General features: G+C 44.8%; 3 protein-coding genes across 6 annotated transcripts in view; 1 reads left to right on the forward strand and 2 right to left on the reverse strand.

Annotated features, from left to right (window-relative positions):
- Positions 1-2,511, reverse strand: part of LOC113204185 (pancreatic triacylglycerol lipase-like) — a 16,813-nt gene extending 14,302 nt beyond the window's left edge. Inside the window, exon 1 of one of the 2 annotated variants that reach the window (XM_026419249.2) lies at positions 2,362-2,511. The gene's annotated coding sequence lies outside the window, so the exon portion shown is untranslated. Of the gene's footprint in view, positions 1-2,344 lie in introns of both variants that reach the window. The other variant, XM_052268018.1, reaches the window with a different exon arrangement.
- On the forward strand, positions 2,383-13,457 carry LOC113204149 (oxysterol-binding protein-related protein 6). Of its 3 annotated transcripts, none has more exons than XM_052267947.1 (20): positions 2,383-2,913; positions 3,327-3,671; positions 3,745-3,829; positions 3,924-4,072; positions 4,195-4,362; positions 4,454-4,598; positions 4,676-4,923; positions 5,005-5,166; positions 5,274-5,535; positions 5,614-5,855; positions 5,945-6,242; positions 6,321-6,490; positions 6,574-6,786; positions 6,873-6,990; positions 7,084-7,247; positions 7,360-7,504; positions 7,590-7,716; positions 7,806-7,928; positions 8,010-8,114; positions 13,316-13,457. In XM_052267947.1, exons 2-20 carry the CDS (start codon positions 3,438-3,440, stop codon positions 13,317-13,319), a joined length of 3,162 nt encoding a protein of 1,053 aa, XP_052123907.1. In that variant the 5' UTR covers positions 2,383-2,913; positions 3,327-3,437; the 3' UTR covers positions 13,320-13,457. The 3 variants fall into 3 exon arrangements, with proteins under 3 accessions (XP_052123907.1, XP_052123913.1, XP_026274969.1); XM_052267953.1 differs by lacking the exon at positions 13,316-13,457 and adding an exon at positions 11,438-12,718; XM_026419184.2 differs by lacking the exon at positions 13,316-13,457 and having other exon boundaries at positions 2,384-2,913; positions 8,010-12,718.
- LOC113204150 (uncharacterized) overlaps positions 12,285-15,685 on the reverse strand; it is a 59,845-nt gene continuing 56,444 nt past the window's right edge. Inside the window, exons 2-5 of the mRNA XM_052268006.1 lie at positions 14,522-14,832; positions 14,188-14,427; positions 13,881-14,108; positions 12,285-13,790 (exon numbers count right to left, since the gene is read on the reverse strand). Coding sequence (XP_052123966.1) covers positions 13,404-13,790; positions 13,881-14,108; positions 14,188-14,427; positions 14,522-14,832 — 1,166 coding nt within the window. The 3' untranslated portion in view covers positions 12,285-13,403. The remainder of the gene's footprint in view (positions 13,791-13,880; positions 14,109-14,187; positions 14,428-14,521; positions 14,833-15,685) is intronic.

Consider the following 15,685-nt stretch of genomic DNA (forward strand, 5'->3'; position numbering starts at 1 on the left):
ACGGCTGCGCGGCGTGGCGCGGCGGGGCGCGGCGATCGTTTGGCGGACCATAGCCATAGCGGCCAGCCCCGGCCCCATAGCCCCGGCCCCAGCCCCTCGCCCTGCTCGCCAGGTTTATTCACGGCGAGCACTCCTTGAGTACGGCGGCCACGGCTGGGCTGTCCCCGGCCCCCCACCGCCGCGCGCCCACCGAAAGCGGTTCCCACCAGATCTATCAGTTTGTCGCCCATCGACGAGTCCGACGTGCATAGTATCGACCCCAGAGAACCAACACTGGAGAAAGAGTGGAGTCCCTCCACCGAAAGGCCCGCCAGGCGCGCGTGCGCCCGACCGTGTGCGGCGGGCGAGAGCGTCCGGGCCTGAGAGGGGAAGTCCCATCGATGCACGACCTTATAGGAAAATGTATTAGTAAAAGTGGGAGAGAGAGAGAGCGAGAGGAAGTGATAGCGGTGAGGCGAGCGAGGGCGACGGAGACAGCGAGACGGCGGAGACGAGAGACGGCTGCTCGTGAGCTATCAGCGTGGCGTGCCCGCCGCGATGCGCCCTACCGGCCGTGGCGTGCGGATGGGGCCGCGTCAGCGCAGCGCCAGCACGCCTGGCCCGGCCCGGCTGGCTATCCGCGGCGGCATCCAAACTCAAACCACCGCCATCCGCCCGCGGCACGCGCTTGGGGCCGCTGGGCTGTGGCACGCTCGCGTCTCCTCCGCCCTCCGCCGCCGAGCTGGTCGTGTTCGACTTGAGCTGAGCCGACTGCGCGGCAGCGCGGCCCCCCGGGCTGGCGGCTCTGGCAGCCCACTGTGCGACTTGGCTGTTATGGTCCCGCATGTTGCTGCTGATGCCAAACTCGCAGCGCGGCGGCCTTCCATGCCTTCCCTCCAGGCTTCTCTCTCTCTCTCTTTATTCTCGTCACATATTTTCTTTTTTGCGTTGTTTCTTCTTTCAATTACACATTCGCCGACTGTTTCCGCGCTGAATGGTCGAGCTTCGCCTACTGTACGTCGCCGGCCTCATGGCGTGCGCGGTAGCTGCGGTCGGCCCGGCGGCGCACCAGCAGCATGAGCGCCCGGGCCCGGCGATAACACATGACTGCAGCCGCGAGGAGAGCAAGCGCGCCGAGGGAAAAAAGAAACACCGCTTTTTTCGCGACGTTATCCATCACAAAGTTCTTCTGGTGCTTCTCCGGCTTTGCTGTTGTTTTTATTTGTTATTTTGTCGTCTCCGTGCTTCCGGATTGGATCGACGCGGGACTTCTCTTTATTCAGAGACGCGCTTGGTAACGCGATATAAGAGATCGAAGTCTGCAGCATAGAGGGATTATTGAGAGGAGGGGCACCACCGGCGGTACCGGTGGTGGTACCCGTGGTGGCCGCGGACCATGGGTGGACTTTCTTCTGCTCATTATCGCGCCCGCAGACGCTTTACGACTTTTTGGTCGCTTTGGGCTGATACGTAGGGCTATCAAGAACCATAGCAGCTGCTGGGCCCCGCCCAACGCGAGTGGCGCTCCACACTCCACTCGTCGCGGGCCGCGACCCCCAACCCCGACCCCGACCCCAACCCGAGACCCTTTCACAGCGGACAGGACCGACAGCAACCCGACCCCCACGGCCCGCCTGGCCTGAGGGACGTGACGTGGAGAGGCGTAGTAGGGTTGTCGTGGCAGCGTGGCGTGGCGGGGTGGTGCCCAGGAGGGAAGACCGCTGCGGCATGAAGCGCGAGGTGGCGAGCCGCGAGCCTCCGCCTCGCCCCGCGCCACGCCCTGCCCCGCGCCACGCCCCGCACACATCCTCATCCATACGCGGGGTGCTGGTGGGTGAGGCTCTGTTGGGACGACAACTACTGGCCAGCAGGGGCCCCTTCCTCTACTGACACACAACGCCGCGCGGTCGTCCGACTGACGTCAGTTCGACGTCGCGAGATTGACGGAATTGGCGGGACGGCGGATGGAATAGCGGACGGGTTGCATCTAATTCCCCCTCCCCCGGGCCTCTCCTCAGCCCCCCTTTGATGCATTTAAGGCCCTTTCGCGTTTCGATTGAGGCCCATCCGGTCGCGCCCGCGCCGGCCGCGGCGGCCCCATGGCGCCCATACCATAGGGCGAGCCTTTGGGAACACAAACAACTAACTGCAAAACAATTCCGTCTGTATGCAGAGTTGGAGGGAGGAAGCAGAGGGAGCGCCGGGGCGCCCTCGGGCCTGGGCCCCCCGGGCCAACAGCCAGCCCCCTTCACCGTCCCCCTTTCCTCCGGAGCCCCCGCCACCCCTCGCCGCAGTGCAGTCGCCATGCTAGTGCTGCTGGTGGTCTCCCTCCCTCCCCCCTTTCCCCGCCCGTCCGCGAACGCACTGTACTGCGTTGCCAACCTCCCGACGCCGTCCTCCTCGCCGTCTCAGGGTCGACCATCTGCTGCCGAGCGCCGGAGCGTGCGGGTCAGGACGCCACCCCGTCCTGGACGCGGACCTCCTCGACGTGGGCGCCTGGCGTGCTGTGCAAAGTCGCCCTGCGCCTCGGTCGGCCCCGCGACCTGGCCGCGGAGTGGGACTTCCACTCGGCTACGTTGCGCCCCCTGGACTGGCGGGCCCACTCCTGCTAGAGAGCGAGAGCGCTGGCGGGGCGCGAGCAGCACGGAGCGGAGTGAATGAGCGAATGTTGTGGCGCGTCCAGCAGAAGATTCCGTCTGGCCTGAAATGAACGCCTAGGTCGCAGCTGACAATGTGTCGGGCCTAATTCCAGCTGGTGGGCGTCATGTCGAACGGAAAGTGACTCTCGCGCAGGTCCGGGACAAACTGAAATCTGTGCCTGTGCTCCCCAAGTGCTTGTTATTGTCAAGGAATATCGCCTTGACCTCAGCCAACTTCTCATCTGTGACATGACATGGATTTTTACGACCGAGTTTCCAGTCCTCGAGAGACAAGGTGAGTTTTATAGGGGACGAACTACTACCAAACATCAGTTATGACTCAGTTGTATTAACTCTCTTGAAGTAGAGTGGATTTTCGTCATTTCTATGAGAGGTTAGGTTCGCACGAACGACGTTCTGCAAAGATCAAAATCTTGTTCAATGCAAAGTAGTTTTCAACTTTGTCATCAACGGGTTCTAATTTCATACAAGTAGTCCGTGCCCATTCAGTTAGTATCATGAGCTGTTTTTGTGAAGTCTGATCTTTGCTTGTCATGCATTCTGCGTGTTTATAATTTTGTGTAAACAGTCATTGCTGTAAGGAAAGGTCTTGCTAAAATAATGTAACTTTCCCTTATTTGTAACTCTAGTAAATAATGTTAGCAATCACTTATATGTTTTGTGTGAGACCTATATTTATATTTCCAGGTCACAGCCAATCTTTCTTACTCACTTCTAATGGAAGTGATAATTGAGTAAACTTTCTGAGAGTGGTAACGGGTCAGGCTGAAATTCCCCAGCTGGCTATCTTTCCGCAAAATGGCGTCAGGCCTGCGGCATATAGCAACAGAACCAGGAAACTTAAATCACCGATTAGAAGTTCCTAATAGTGGAGCTGGCTCCAGCGGTACAACTATGTCTGGTCTAACACCTGACGGTTCTGTGCCCAATTCCAATAGTAATGTAGGCAACAGCCATGGGCATAGTTATCTCAAGAGAAGTCCTTTACTTCGTAACAAAAAGAAATCTGTTGCTGGCACTGCATCTGATTCAGTAAGTAGTGTTCCAATTTGTGATCCTTCTTTCTATATATTTTCAGAAGTGTAAAATTTTTACTTTTTATTAGGATGGTAGTGTTGATAGCAACAGCCTTTCGGCCGATTCCAATGCTGAAGTTGCATATAAGCATTCTCCAAAAGGTGTGCCTGTTGGTAAGTTAATCTATAACTATCTGCGTCTACTAGGGGATTAGGTGGTCACAATGCTAGGTATTTACACCTTGCTATCTTATATTCTCTCTCCCAGTTCAAGCAAAGAAAATTCGGCAAAGAAGAGGATCTGAGTGGGAAATCCTAGAAGGTCTAAAAGATGGTCAAAGATTTGACAGAAAACCGCCAGTGTTCACTGGATACCTTCACAAAAAACGTAAATGGCCATTGAAAGGTTGGCACAAGGTATGTTCTAGTCTATTTAAAACAATATTTTTAGAAATTATGTACAATATGCCATGGCATTTGTTACCTTACTGATACATGTTATACTATTATTGCACTAACACCATGTATTAAATTTATAGAGGTATTTTCTAGTAGACAAAGGCATCTTAATTTATGCCAAAAGTCCTGTAGCTGTGGCCAGAGGGAAGCTTCATGGGTCTGTTGACATTGGTCTTTCTGTGATTTCCACTAAAAGCAAGCGTAGAAGACTAGACATTGATGCTGAGGAGTTTATTTATCACTTAAAGGTAAAAACAAAAGAATCCCTCATAAAACAATTTATGTTGCTTTTACTGCACTTTAAATATTATAAATTTTTATTTGCTTGTGATGTTTTAGGCAAAAACTCATGAAACCTTTGTGAAGTGGGTAGATCAGCTTAAGGTTCACCGCCTTTATCGCCAGCATGTCTTAACCTTTGGCTCAAGCTCTAGAGAAGGGACACTCACATTTGCTGCAGGACATAGCAGTCCAGCTCAACCAAGTAAGATTATTGGATTTTGTGCTATCTGTATTTTTATCACTAGGCGCTAATTTTGTCATTTGAAAATTTATTTACAGAAATTCCACTGACCCCTCCAGAAAGAGAAGCTCGGGATGGCTCTTTACCACGGGGAGTTAAGTTATGCTCTTCTCCACCATCCAATGTCCTACTTCCAGGCTCTTCTGGAAGGATTTCAAACTGGGTTGTTGATGCTCAGTCAACTTTGGAATCACTAAGTCGTGAATTGTCTCAAGCTGGTCAGACAATCACACAGCTTAATAGAATTTTGGAACAGATTGAAACCATACCTACCTTAGATGTTGAGGTAAACTATCACTACCCATAGAATTAATAACTATCAGATTTACTATATTTATTCAAATTTCTTTTTAAATCCTATCTATAGCCAATACCTGTTGAGGGATCTTCACCTAATGTTAAGAAAGACCGCAAGAAATTTGGACTCCGTAAAAAGAAGAGCTCCAAGGGTAGTTCAATGGATCTTTCAGCTGTTGGTTTTAGTCCTAGCAAAAGTAATATTGAATCAGAGTCAGCATCCCCCCTGTCTGTAAGTCCTTCAACTTTCGCACATATATTTTATTTTTTTTAAATTGAAATTGAGCTTTAAGTTGATGACTTAACTACCTATGTAATAATTCTGAACAACTGTTACAGACTGGCTCCTTCTCTGGGCTGTCAACTTCACCTGGTGGCCTAATGGCACAGAATCGACTGAGTAGTAGCAACTCATCGCTCACAATTGCAACACAGGGAATGGCAAATTCTTTGAATGCCAATGTAGCCACAAGGCCACAGAGCTTGCCTGGGGCTGAGCACCTTCTGCCTCTTGCTTCATTGCCTTGTGACAACAATCGCCTTTCTTCATTTACCCCAGACAATCACTTAAGAGAAGATTTTGTTATTTTAGCTAAAGATGGTGAGTTCATTTTTATGAAACTCAATTGAGTTCTTTAACTTAAAGTGAATATCCTTCTACACATTGTTTTTGTTACAGTTCAAAATATTCTGTCCAATGTACTTTCTACCCTGAGTACTGAAAGGGATCGTTTGAAGGTGGCATTGGAGTTTGATAACTCAACATTAAGTGGAGTTGGTCTTAATACCAGCTCTGTTGGAGGCCTCTCAGCCTTGCCTGGTCTCCGTGCATCACTTAATCAAGCACTGCAACAAAATCAAGATTTACGTACTCGTCTAGCTCGGATTCACGAAGCAGCTGATTTGAGTGATGTTTCTGCTGTAAGTACTGACATGAGGTGTTTAAAAGTTAAGTTCAAGAAATTTATAATCTTAAAACCTTAACTGTTTTTCTGTTATCACTTAACCAGCCTCCCAAGCCCATTCATGCATCGTTGTCATATAGTTCATCTTGTGTTAGTGCCTCAGAATTCTTTGATGCTGAGGAACATCATGAAAATAGTGTTGCATCTCCAACTGAGGAAAGAGTGGGAGACATAAGTGGAATTGTTCAAAGATCTGAGGGTGAGAATGAGAATGAACTAGATGGTGAACCAGGCGCCATAAGTGATACATCATCAGAAGCAGGAAGTCTAACAAGTGAAGAGGGAAGTGCATCAAGTGAAAACAGTGAAATGGCAACAGAAGAATTCAATGCTGTTGAAAATGGTGAGTCGCATGGATTAGACTGACACTTCTATAATTTTATTTTTATCACTGCCCATGTTTATTTGATTTCTCCACCAGCTGGAGGAGGGGAGTCTCTATGTCTAACTGGACGTCGAACTAAGTTGCCAGCCCCTCGTCCTGATTCTGAAGGACTCTCTTTATGGAATTTACTTTGTAAAAATATTGGCAAAGATCTTTCCCAAATTTCTATGCCAGTTGCACTAAATGAACCATTAAATATGCTGCAGGTCAGTAAAATAAATTAAATCTTGACTTTATCATCCTAATTTGGCTGTAAATTTAATCATTTTTTAAAAATATTATTTTGTAGAGGCTGTGTGAAGAACTAGAGTACAGTGAGCTTCTTGATAAAGCTGCTGAGATAAATGATCCTCTTGAGCGTATGGTGTGTATAGCTGCATTTACTGTGTCAAGCTATGGCTCTTCATACTTCAGAGCTGGCTCCAAACCATTTAATCCATTGCTTGGAGAAACTTATGAGTGTGTTCGGGAGGATAAGGGCTTCCGTTTTATTGCTGAACAAGTAAGATTTAATTGATATGGCTCCATATACCGTACTTTGGAAAACCTACACACCTTCATTTTAAACGCTGATTTTCTTTTCATTAGGTAAGTCATCACCCACCCATTAGTGTATGCTACGCAGAATCTCGCAATTATATTTTCTGGCAAGATGCAAGAATCAAGACCAAATTCTGGGGAAAGTCAATGGAATTTCAGCCTACAGGTATGGACTTTTAAATGTCTAAATAAAAATTGATCTTGTAGTAACCATTATTTCCTAGTTAACTCCTTCCTAATTGTATTTTAACATTTGCAGGTGTTGTGAATCTTCAGTTACCAAGAACTGGAGATGTGTACCAATGGAATAAAGTGACAACTTGTGTCCACAATTTATTCAGTGGTCAACGATGGGTTGATCAGTATGGAGAGCTACGCATTACTTGTAACTCAGGCATCAGCTGTAAACTCACTTTTGCTAAGGTATAAAGTTCTTCCTTATTATCCCTGATTTTGAGACATAATCTATTCTTCATGCACTTTAGTTCTTAAATTGAACCATAATAATGACTTCTACTGTTCTATGTATCCTCAGGCAAGTTATTGGTCTGCAAAAAGGCACGAAGTCTATGGACAAGTTTATGATGAGAATGGGAAGGAAGTTCGTAAACTGTTTGGTAAATGGAGTGAGGCATTGTATTGTGGAGTTGCACCAGCTGCCAAATGCATTTGGAGGAGAGGTAGTGCAAACTGCATACATAATTTCTGAATTGATCTGTTTTTTATTGGGCTTACAATTTTGACCTGCTCCTCTTTTTCTACTAGGTACTATGCCAGATGATTACGAAAGATACTACGGTTTTACACGGTTTGCCATTGAGCTGAACGAACTAGATCCAGAAATGGCAAAGTATTTACCTTGCACTGACACTCGCTTCCGCAAAGACCAGAGGTACAGTGAACAGAACAAGGATACTTTACAGCTTGACTTTAAATTAAATTTCATTTTAGTTACATATCGACTTTACTGTACTGTTCCAGAATGTTAGAGGAAGGTAATCTGGATGCTGCTGAACAAATCAAAATGGATCTAGAACAAGCTCAACGAGAGAGGCGTAAAACAATGGAGCTTGAAGGTGTAAAGCATGAGCCGCGCTGGTTCACGTAAGTATCTTGTGCATCATACTTCTGTTTACTCAATATAGGTCCCTTGACCTATAATGAAAATCTATCATTTTTCTTCAGGAGGAAAACCCTCAGCAATGGCGAAGAAATTTGGGAAAATAATCACAAATATTGGGAGTGCCGCAAGTCACCTGGATTCATGAACATGGGAATTACACCCCTGTGGTAGTTCTATTAAATCAAGTCAATTTTCTTGCTTGCTATTTTCAATTCATAGCCTTGGCCTTGATCCCATCATGCTATTTCAATGCTATGGCGTTCTATAAATTTTCATGCTGAGATCGTAGGGCAATTTTCAGTACCTGCTTGCATTTTTTATCCATCTGAAATTTGACCCAATATCTAAACCAATGAAGTTCTGCATTTGATGCTGAAGGAAAAATCTTGTGTATAAATGTTTGTGAAAACAATACTTTTCTATTTTACTGCTTTAATTTATTGACTTGTGGATTGCCTCCTGTTCTAAATTTTTTAGATCTACCTCTTGGTTTAGGAAAGAAGTGAGAAATTTTGTTTTTCTTGTTGTCCCGTATAGTTTACCTAAACGTTCAACTCTGCAGTTGTATGGTTATGACACAAGTGAATTTTCTTTTGAGTATTCCATGCATGAATAACACAGCTGTAGTAAAGTTTGTATCTTTAAACACTGTTTAACAGTATTCAACTCTCATCTACTTATGATTTACTGATTTGATCGTTGGTTACCTTCTTGCTTGTGGTCTCATTTGGTCATTGCTTGTCTTTGTACACTAGCACTCTCATTCTCCTTGTTGTTTAACTGTTTCAAAAACAATTCCCAATTTCATTACCCTGTCAGGTATCAAATTTGCAATGAAGTGGCTTTTGAAGAGGTGTGTGTCAATATGCATCGTAAACATTCATCTTTTGTGTCATTTTAGAAATCTTTTAATCTACAGAAGTTTGTTTGATTTATAAACAATGGTCTATTAGGGCTTCTTATAAACTTGAATTTCATGAAAATGATGTGGTATGATATGATTCATTTGATGATTCTCATGCTGGACGTAGAGAATTGCAGTTGTAGATAAAATTGACATTTTGTTAAAAAAAAAAAAGAAAATGAACTTTTAGAACTGTGATATTGGGAGCTAAGATGTACAACGATCTTGCTGATTCTCAAGATTGTGTAGGTTGATTATGAAGTAATGGCTTCCTGTAAGAAGAGCCACTTTCAGTCAACTGAATTTGTAGTCCTAAAAACTCCCAGACTCTGGACTGTAATTTTTTTATAACACCCTCTTTAAGTTTTTGATGCAGGGTGGCTGCTAGGGTAAAGTGCCTGTCCTAAAGTCAAGTAGAGGCTTAGCTGTTATGTTATCTATTAAAATGTTTAGCTTTTCCATATTTTTCAGTTAGTATGTGTTTGTGTTCTTGTTTCCCTTTTGGTTTTACCGTGTTAAATCTGCAACAATTGGTGCTGATTATGTTGAAATTTTTATAAGTGAAGGTACTCATATTTGAGGTCTATTTTGTTTTTTGTTTTTTTAGTTAAATCAATTATATAAGAAATCTCAGGGTAGCATGATAAGGAAAACAAACCTGCTCAAATTTAAGTCATTGGTTATGTGCTTCTATGTAGAGAATAACTCAATGATTACTGGGATTATTTTAGTAGGAATTGCCTTAAATTATAAATTGTGCCTAATACTGGTCTTCCTGATGAGCTAGTACCATTGGGTACAGTGGTTCTTTACTGAAGCATGTATTCCATTTATTTTGATGCACTTCTTAGTTGATTCATGTGCAATACAGTATGTGTTTTCAAGAGAGCATAGCATCTTCATTTATCTCTGCAAGCAGGCTCTTGCAATTTGTGTCATGAATTGTTTCCAAATAATTATATACGCTTCACCTTGCTTTTTAAACAATTCAGAATGATTTGAAAACTTTGTGATGTGTTATGTATGGTAGACCTAAGTCTGGTGTGATTGTTTGCTTATAAATTATTGGAATATTTGCTCACATGTTTCATCAGAGTAGTTCATACATTTGTTGTTTCAGGCTTCTCTTAATTTTGGTGTGTGTGTCACTCCACAAAATCCTTTTCATGTCAGGGGAAACAGGTGATGCAGTGTTTTTGGCCACATCAATTGCCATTATTTATTGCCATTCTTTGTGTCATCTTTTTGTGTCTTTCTTTTTGTCTTCAGGACTTTTACTGTAAGTAAAATGAGGAGTGGAATAGTACTATATCCCAGATGTAATCTTACTTAAACTTGAATTTCTTATTGAAATTTTTAGTCATGATAAAATTATGTAAAGCAACGAACTTGTCCCTGTAGCCTCAAAGGCAGTGTTCCTCTCCAATATAAACTGACATTTAGTTTGTGTTAAATAGTTTCTATTGACGTACTTTGCTTGAATATATTGATCTGCCTTTAGCTGTTAACCAGTCCAAACAAGCCGGCCATTGCAATCAAATGTAAATGTTGCACATTCCATTTTGGTGCAAGTGCTTTTTTGTTTTGTGTTGTTTTGTTTTTCATGTGTTTTTGTTATTTATGAAGTAAGTTTGGAGTATTTCATCATCAAGTTTAGTTGGCAGTTATTCTCTACTGCATTTTCCTAATTTATCAATTTTTTATTGGTGCTTTGTATTTTTTTCTTCTTATGTTAGGGTAGCGTCATTATAGCTCTTATTATTATTCACGCCTTACTCAGCTGTCCTTTCTCACCTAAATATGTATCGTTTTGCTTTCTGCAAACCATTTTAAAAGACAAATTTTAGAATACATTCAATTTCTCTAAGTGAACATTCAAACTACATATTCCTATAACTTTCTTTGAATCACTTGTTGTCACATTGACACTTGTCCTGTTACATTTTGAGTGTTATTGTGTTACATTACAAATGAGGTAGAAATCTTGTCCACTACATGTACTGTATAAAATAATTCTACCCTTAAACACATAAGCATGATGATTTTATCTTTTCATTTTCATTCAATTTGTCTTCCATGTATAACAAGCTTGGCAAGTTGGGGGCGCTGCCCTTATTTGTGATTTCCATTTTATATTTTGAGCATTATTGAAGATTGTTCTTTAGAGTTGTATCCATGAAAGCTTATCTTTTTAATGTTTAAAACTTGCGAATTTTTCTCTCCTATCAAGTAAATTTTATGCTTTAAGTGGTCTGATTTAAAGTTCAGATTTGAATTTGAACTCTCAAGCTACCGTATCCTTTTCTATTTCAAAATTTATCTAACTTCAAAGTTGTCAATGTAGTTTGGTTTTGTTTATTTGGTCTTCTCTAAGATTTTGCAAGTGTTTACAATTTCTCATTGATTTTATTAGTTGCTGTGATAACCGTAAATAATGGTTCTACCTCCGTGTTTTCAAAGTAGTCAAACCTAACTTTCACTTCATATGTTGAATTATCACTGGGTCAGAAAAGTTATCTTTTCACAGGTACTGTACTTCGGATGATATGTTTGATTCACCTACAAGACTATTTTTTTTTCTTTCAGAAATTTTGGATTTTCATGAATGTTCAAGATTCCACAGTATGAACTTGTGTTTTCTTGTTTTCTTCTATCATGTGTGAGAAAAGTAAGTTTTCTTTTTGTATTGTCTGTGGGTTGTCAATCTTTGCAATCTTTGTTGGTTTTTGTCTGTACTCAATTTGGGTGTGCGGCCAGGTTGTGCTTGGCTTGCAGTTCTTAATTATATCAAACTATCGGCACTCATAAAGATCAACTTTTTATTCTTTCTGCAACTTATGATGCTTACTAGGTTAATTTCCCCCGCAACAATGTGAATTCATTTTTCTTTTGCTTTTGCATGCCCGTTTGTCCATTTGCTCTGACCCTATTCTATTCATTTTGACCGATCCTGTTTCATGAAATGTGCATCAGTTAATGACTTTTGTACAGTATACTGTACTGCGAAGCAAAGCTTTCATACATCATCATATATGCATTGAAGTCTCTTTCTACTTTTGTTTTGACAAATTATTAAAACATTGTTAATTTTATTAATATTTTGCCAATTCTATTTAATGCTAAATGTTAAAGCTTAACATTTGAGAACATGAGTATTTGGTTGGTGGATACTAGGACATTCAACTGTGCAATTTTTCATATAAACTCGGAGATATATTTCCAAATCAGCTGGAAAGTATCACTGTTAATAACTTCGGGTTGAGTTGAATGTTCATCACATGTCAACATTGTGATGTTATTGTGATCGTAAGTTAACTTATCTTTTAAATATGAATTTGACTTGGGTAATTTGTATCCACTGTGTTAAGATTGTCAATTCTTTGATAAACTGTAGAGTATACTATTCACCTATTTTAAATAATTTCACCCAATGTAACATTAAAATTTATTGTATGTATTACAAAAACAACAACAATAAATATCTGCATGATAGAGGAGAAATGTCATTCCTAAGTTCTGAATGTGATTTCTACGTACATGCAATAGATTTTTGTGGGGTATCAGAAGGTGTCATGACATCACATTAGTAGTACAAATGTTGTGCTGTATCAGTTGGTTACCAGGAATTATTTTCTTGTTTGATTTTATGTGGTCAGATGTTGATGCCCTTTAGGCATAAGACAATTTTGAGGATCCATTTTTGCTGATTAGCACATTGAATCCTGTTGACTATTATGTTCAAAAATTTCAAATAGGAAGCAGTGTAGAAGTCATACAAGCAAGAGTAATTTATGAATTTGAGTCTGATTTCATGACAGTTCTGTTCACTTTGTTGTACTCATGAAATAAATAACTACTTGCAACATACCACAGTGTTTGCTTTGAAAACATTTTTTAAACCTAATGGAAGAGCAAACTAAGAAATACTGCAGGCTTTAAAACAGATCATCTAGGTTTGCTCACAGTGACATTGGAATTGTATAGGTGATATTGCTTGTTATTTTCCATGTCTCTACCTTGCTCAAATTTATAGCTAATCTCAGTTCTGAGAATGCTGGATTGGCATTCAGTGCATCCTAATAAATTTGAGGGCTAAAAGTTGGGACTTATAACAGAAAAGCAATGTTGCTTTCCTCATAAAAGATCAGAATTCAGTCAGAAAAATTAAGTTATCAAAAGCAACAGACAGTACAATCTGTACAGCTGGCTGCTAACACCACAGTGACTATCTCAGTAAGCAACATATCATCTCACATCGTAATGAAAGAATTCTTCAGATGTTGGTGTCTTTTTGTTCAATTAAGAATTCAAAAAATTTTAAGTAAAAAAGTGGACTTGCGAAGGGGTTGCTGAAAATTGCCTGAAGGAACAATTTGAAAGAGAATATTGATGATAGATCTCTTGCTCCAATGAACGTGTGATTTTGTGGTTCGAGTCATCAAGGCATTCACTTTACTTCTCTAGGTGATAGCGATCGTACGTAAAAGCTCCAAGGCGCGACTCGAACCTGCGGCGCAAAGGCGTGGTGGGGATCACGGCGCTCGGGGGCTTCTCATCGGGTCGGCCCTCTCAGCACCTTCTCGGCGCGGATGCTGGCGGGTAGGCGCACCCCGGCCTGCTTGAGCTGCTGAATGGTGCAGCAGACGACCAGGCCCTTCCGGACGTCCTTGAGGAGGTCCTTGGGCCAGCCGTGCTCAGCGCACTTGTCCTCGCAGAGGTGCGACGCGCCCCGGTCCCGCCCGCTCAGCGTCGGGTTGTTGGCGACGGCCAGGGCGATCCCGCTCTTGTTGGCGGGGTGGTAGATGACCTTCCAGATGTGCTCCGGGACCGGGATCTTGCGCTTGTTGGGCTCCAAGTAGATGGCCACCTTCTTGCCGTCACTGTTCGTAAGTGTTAGCACACCGTGTGTGCCCGTGTAGACCATCAGCTCGGCCTGCATCTGGAATACGGGAGAAAACAAAAGTTCACGTTGTTTGCAGACCATTCTGAGGAGGTGCGTCGGCTGAACTCCAACCCCACTACTGCTCACCTGCGATGCCAACTTCCTCGCAAGGTTCTCGACCACCTTCCAGTGGCCGCCATTGATCGAGGAGAACTGGGGGGCGACGTTAGCGTAGAAGTAAGTAGCCCACTGGTGGGGTGCCCACAGGAAGTCCCCGTCGGGGCTGAGGTGGCCGCGGACGAGGGTGGACACGTCCAGGACCTCCTTGGCGCGCTTCACGCCCAGAAGCTGCATCAGCGTGGCCTGCTGCCGGCTCTGCAACGCAAAAAAAAATATCTCGTTACTATTTTAAATGAAATGCTAGCGGATGAAGTGAGACGATCATCAATCGTACCTTCTTGTAGGCGTCGTCAGGACTGTAGCCGACGAACAGGTCGCTGAGTCCCTGCGTGAACGCCGGCCTCTTGGACTCGTCCTGGGCGGCGTCGATGGAGGCGCCGTGCAGCCGGTGGGCGGCGTACAACGTGGAGCCCAGGTCCACGTTGTGGCACACGCCGAACAGCGGCAGGAAGCCCGCGCCGGACACGTTGAACCCCACGTTGAACCAGCGCCCGCCCTCGCTGCACTTGCTGCCCTGCGCATGGACAACGGAGGTGAGGAGGTGAGTGACTCGAACATACGCACGAAACCGCCGCGCCGCACCGTCGTCGGCGTCCTCCTTTGCTTACCGGCCTGAGCTCGGCGTGGGCGGGCTTCTTGCACGTCAGGTCGCGGCTGTTGACGGCCTTCGGGATGCTGGACGCCACGGCGCGGAGGGCGCCGCCGTCGCACTCGAGCTCGCCGTGCTGGTGCAGCAGCCCGATCACCTGGTTCCTGGAGCCCGGGCAGGACGCCACGAAGGTCTGGCCGCGGTCCAGCAGCAGCACCTTGCTGCGGTTAATGCGGGTCGGCATCAGCCAGGAGGGCGGCCGGCTCCGCGTGTCCACCAGCAGCGCCGTGCTGCGGCCGGTGAAGCCGCCCTCCACGGACAGCGAGCATCCTGCAGAGAGGGGGGTGTGAGTGAGGCGAGCGCCTGGCGGGTACGCGGGCCTGTCGAGCACCGGAGGCTGACGGGCTTGCCTACCCGAGCGCCCGCCGAGTGCCGACGACGCGACGGACACGGCTAGGTCGCGCTGATCGCCGCCGCGCGAGCCGAAAGGGGGAGGGGCTGGGCAGGGGGAGGGGGCTGTTGTTGAAGGCCTGGGCACTAGAGCCCGAAAGGATCCGGCAAGGACCTCGCGAATAAGAGCCGACGCACTGTTGGAAATACATAGCCAGTCGGTAAGGCACTACGACAGTCATCCGCTGCGAAGGAGAGTTTCAGAGCGGAGTTTCCCGCGAGTTTCGACGAATTTCGAGTTGGCTTTTCGCTCGTGAAATCTGACAAGCCGGAAAGTACTTTCAAGCTTTAATGAAAATACTCGGGCATGTTTCGCTTCGCACATGGGCATTGGGGACCAAAAATGGACCATGCCATCACTGTACCAGGGGCGGATTTGGGGGGGGGGCAAAGGGCTGGTTGCCCCCCCCCCTGGGGATCAGGCGCCCCCTAAAAAAAAGAAGGAAAGAAAGAGGAAAGGGAGCGAAAGAGAAGGAAGAGCGAAAGAGAAAGGGAAAAAGAGGAGAAAAGGAAAATTATAAGGAAAAGGAGTAAAATAAGAAAAATAAATTTCCAGAAGGGAGGCTGTATGTACATCCGCCTTTTTGCCGTTATAAGATGCGGAAGCAGGGAGCGAACATGCATGTCCCATCAGCTGTCTTAATTTGGCTTCTATCATCGCATACCGCTTAACGAGCGCAGCATTGTCCAATAGGTGAAAATGAATGAACAAAGCAATTATTTTTAATTATAC

Source organism: Frankliniella occidentalis, unplaced genomic scaffold (genome assembly GCF_000697945.3).
Source record: "Frankliniella occidentalis isolate FOCC.00 unplaced genomic scaffold, Focc_3.1 Scaffold4, whole genome shotgun sequence".
Taxonomy (NCBI): Eukaryota; Metazoa; Arthropoda; class Insecta; order Thysanoptera; family Thripidae; genus Frankliniella; species Frankliniella occidentalis.

What these genes read in the sequence shown, in the direction of transcription:
- LOC113204149 (XM_052267947.1), top strand. Translation starts at nt 3,438, where the DNA reads ATGGCGTCAGGCCTGCGGCATATAGCAACAGAACCAGGAAACTTAAAT. An exon ending in CATTGAAAGGTTGGCACAAG is followed by an intron (nt 4,073 to 4,194) that starts GTATGTTCTAGT and finishes TTAAATTTATAG; the next exon opens with AGGTATTTTCTAGTAGACAA. An exon ending in AATGGAATTTCAGCCTACAG is followed by an intron (nt 6,991 to 7,083) that starts GTATGGACTTTT and finishes TAACATTTGCAG; the next exon opens with GTGTTGTGAATCTTCAGTTA.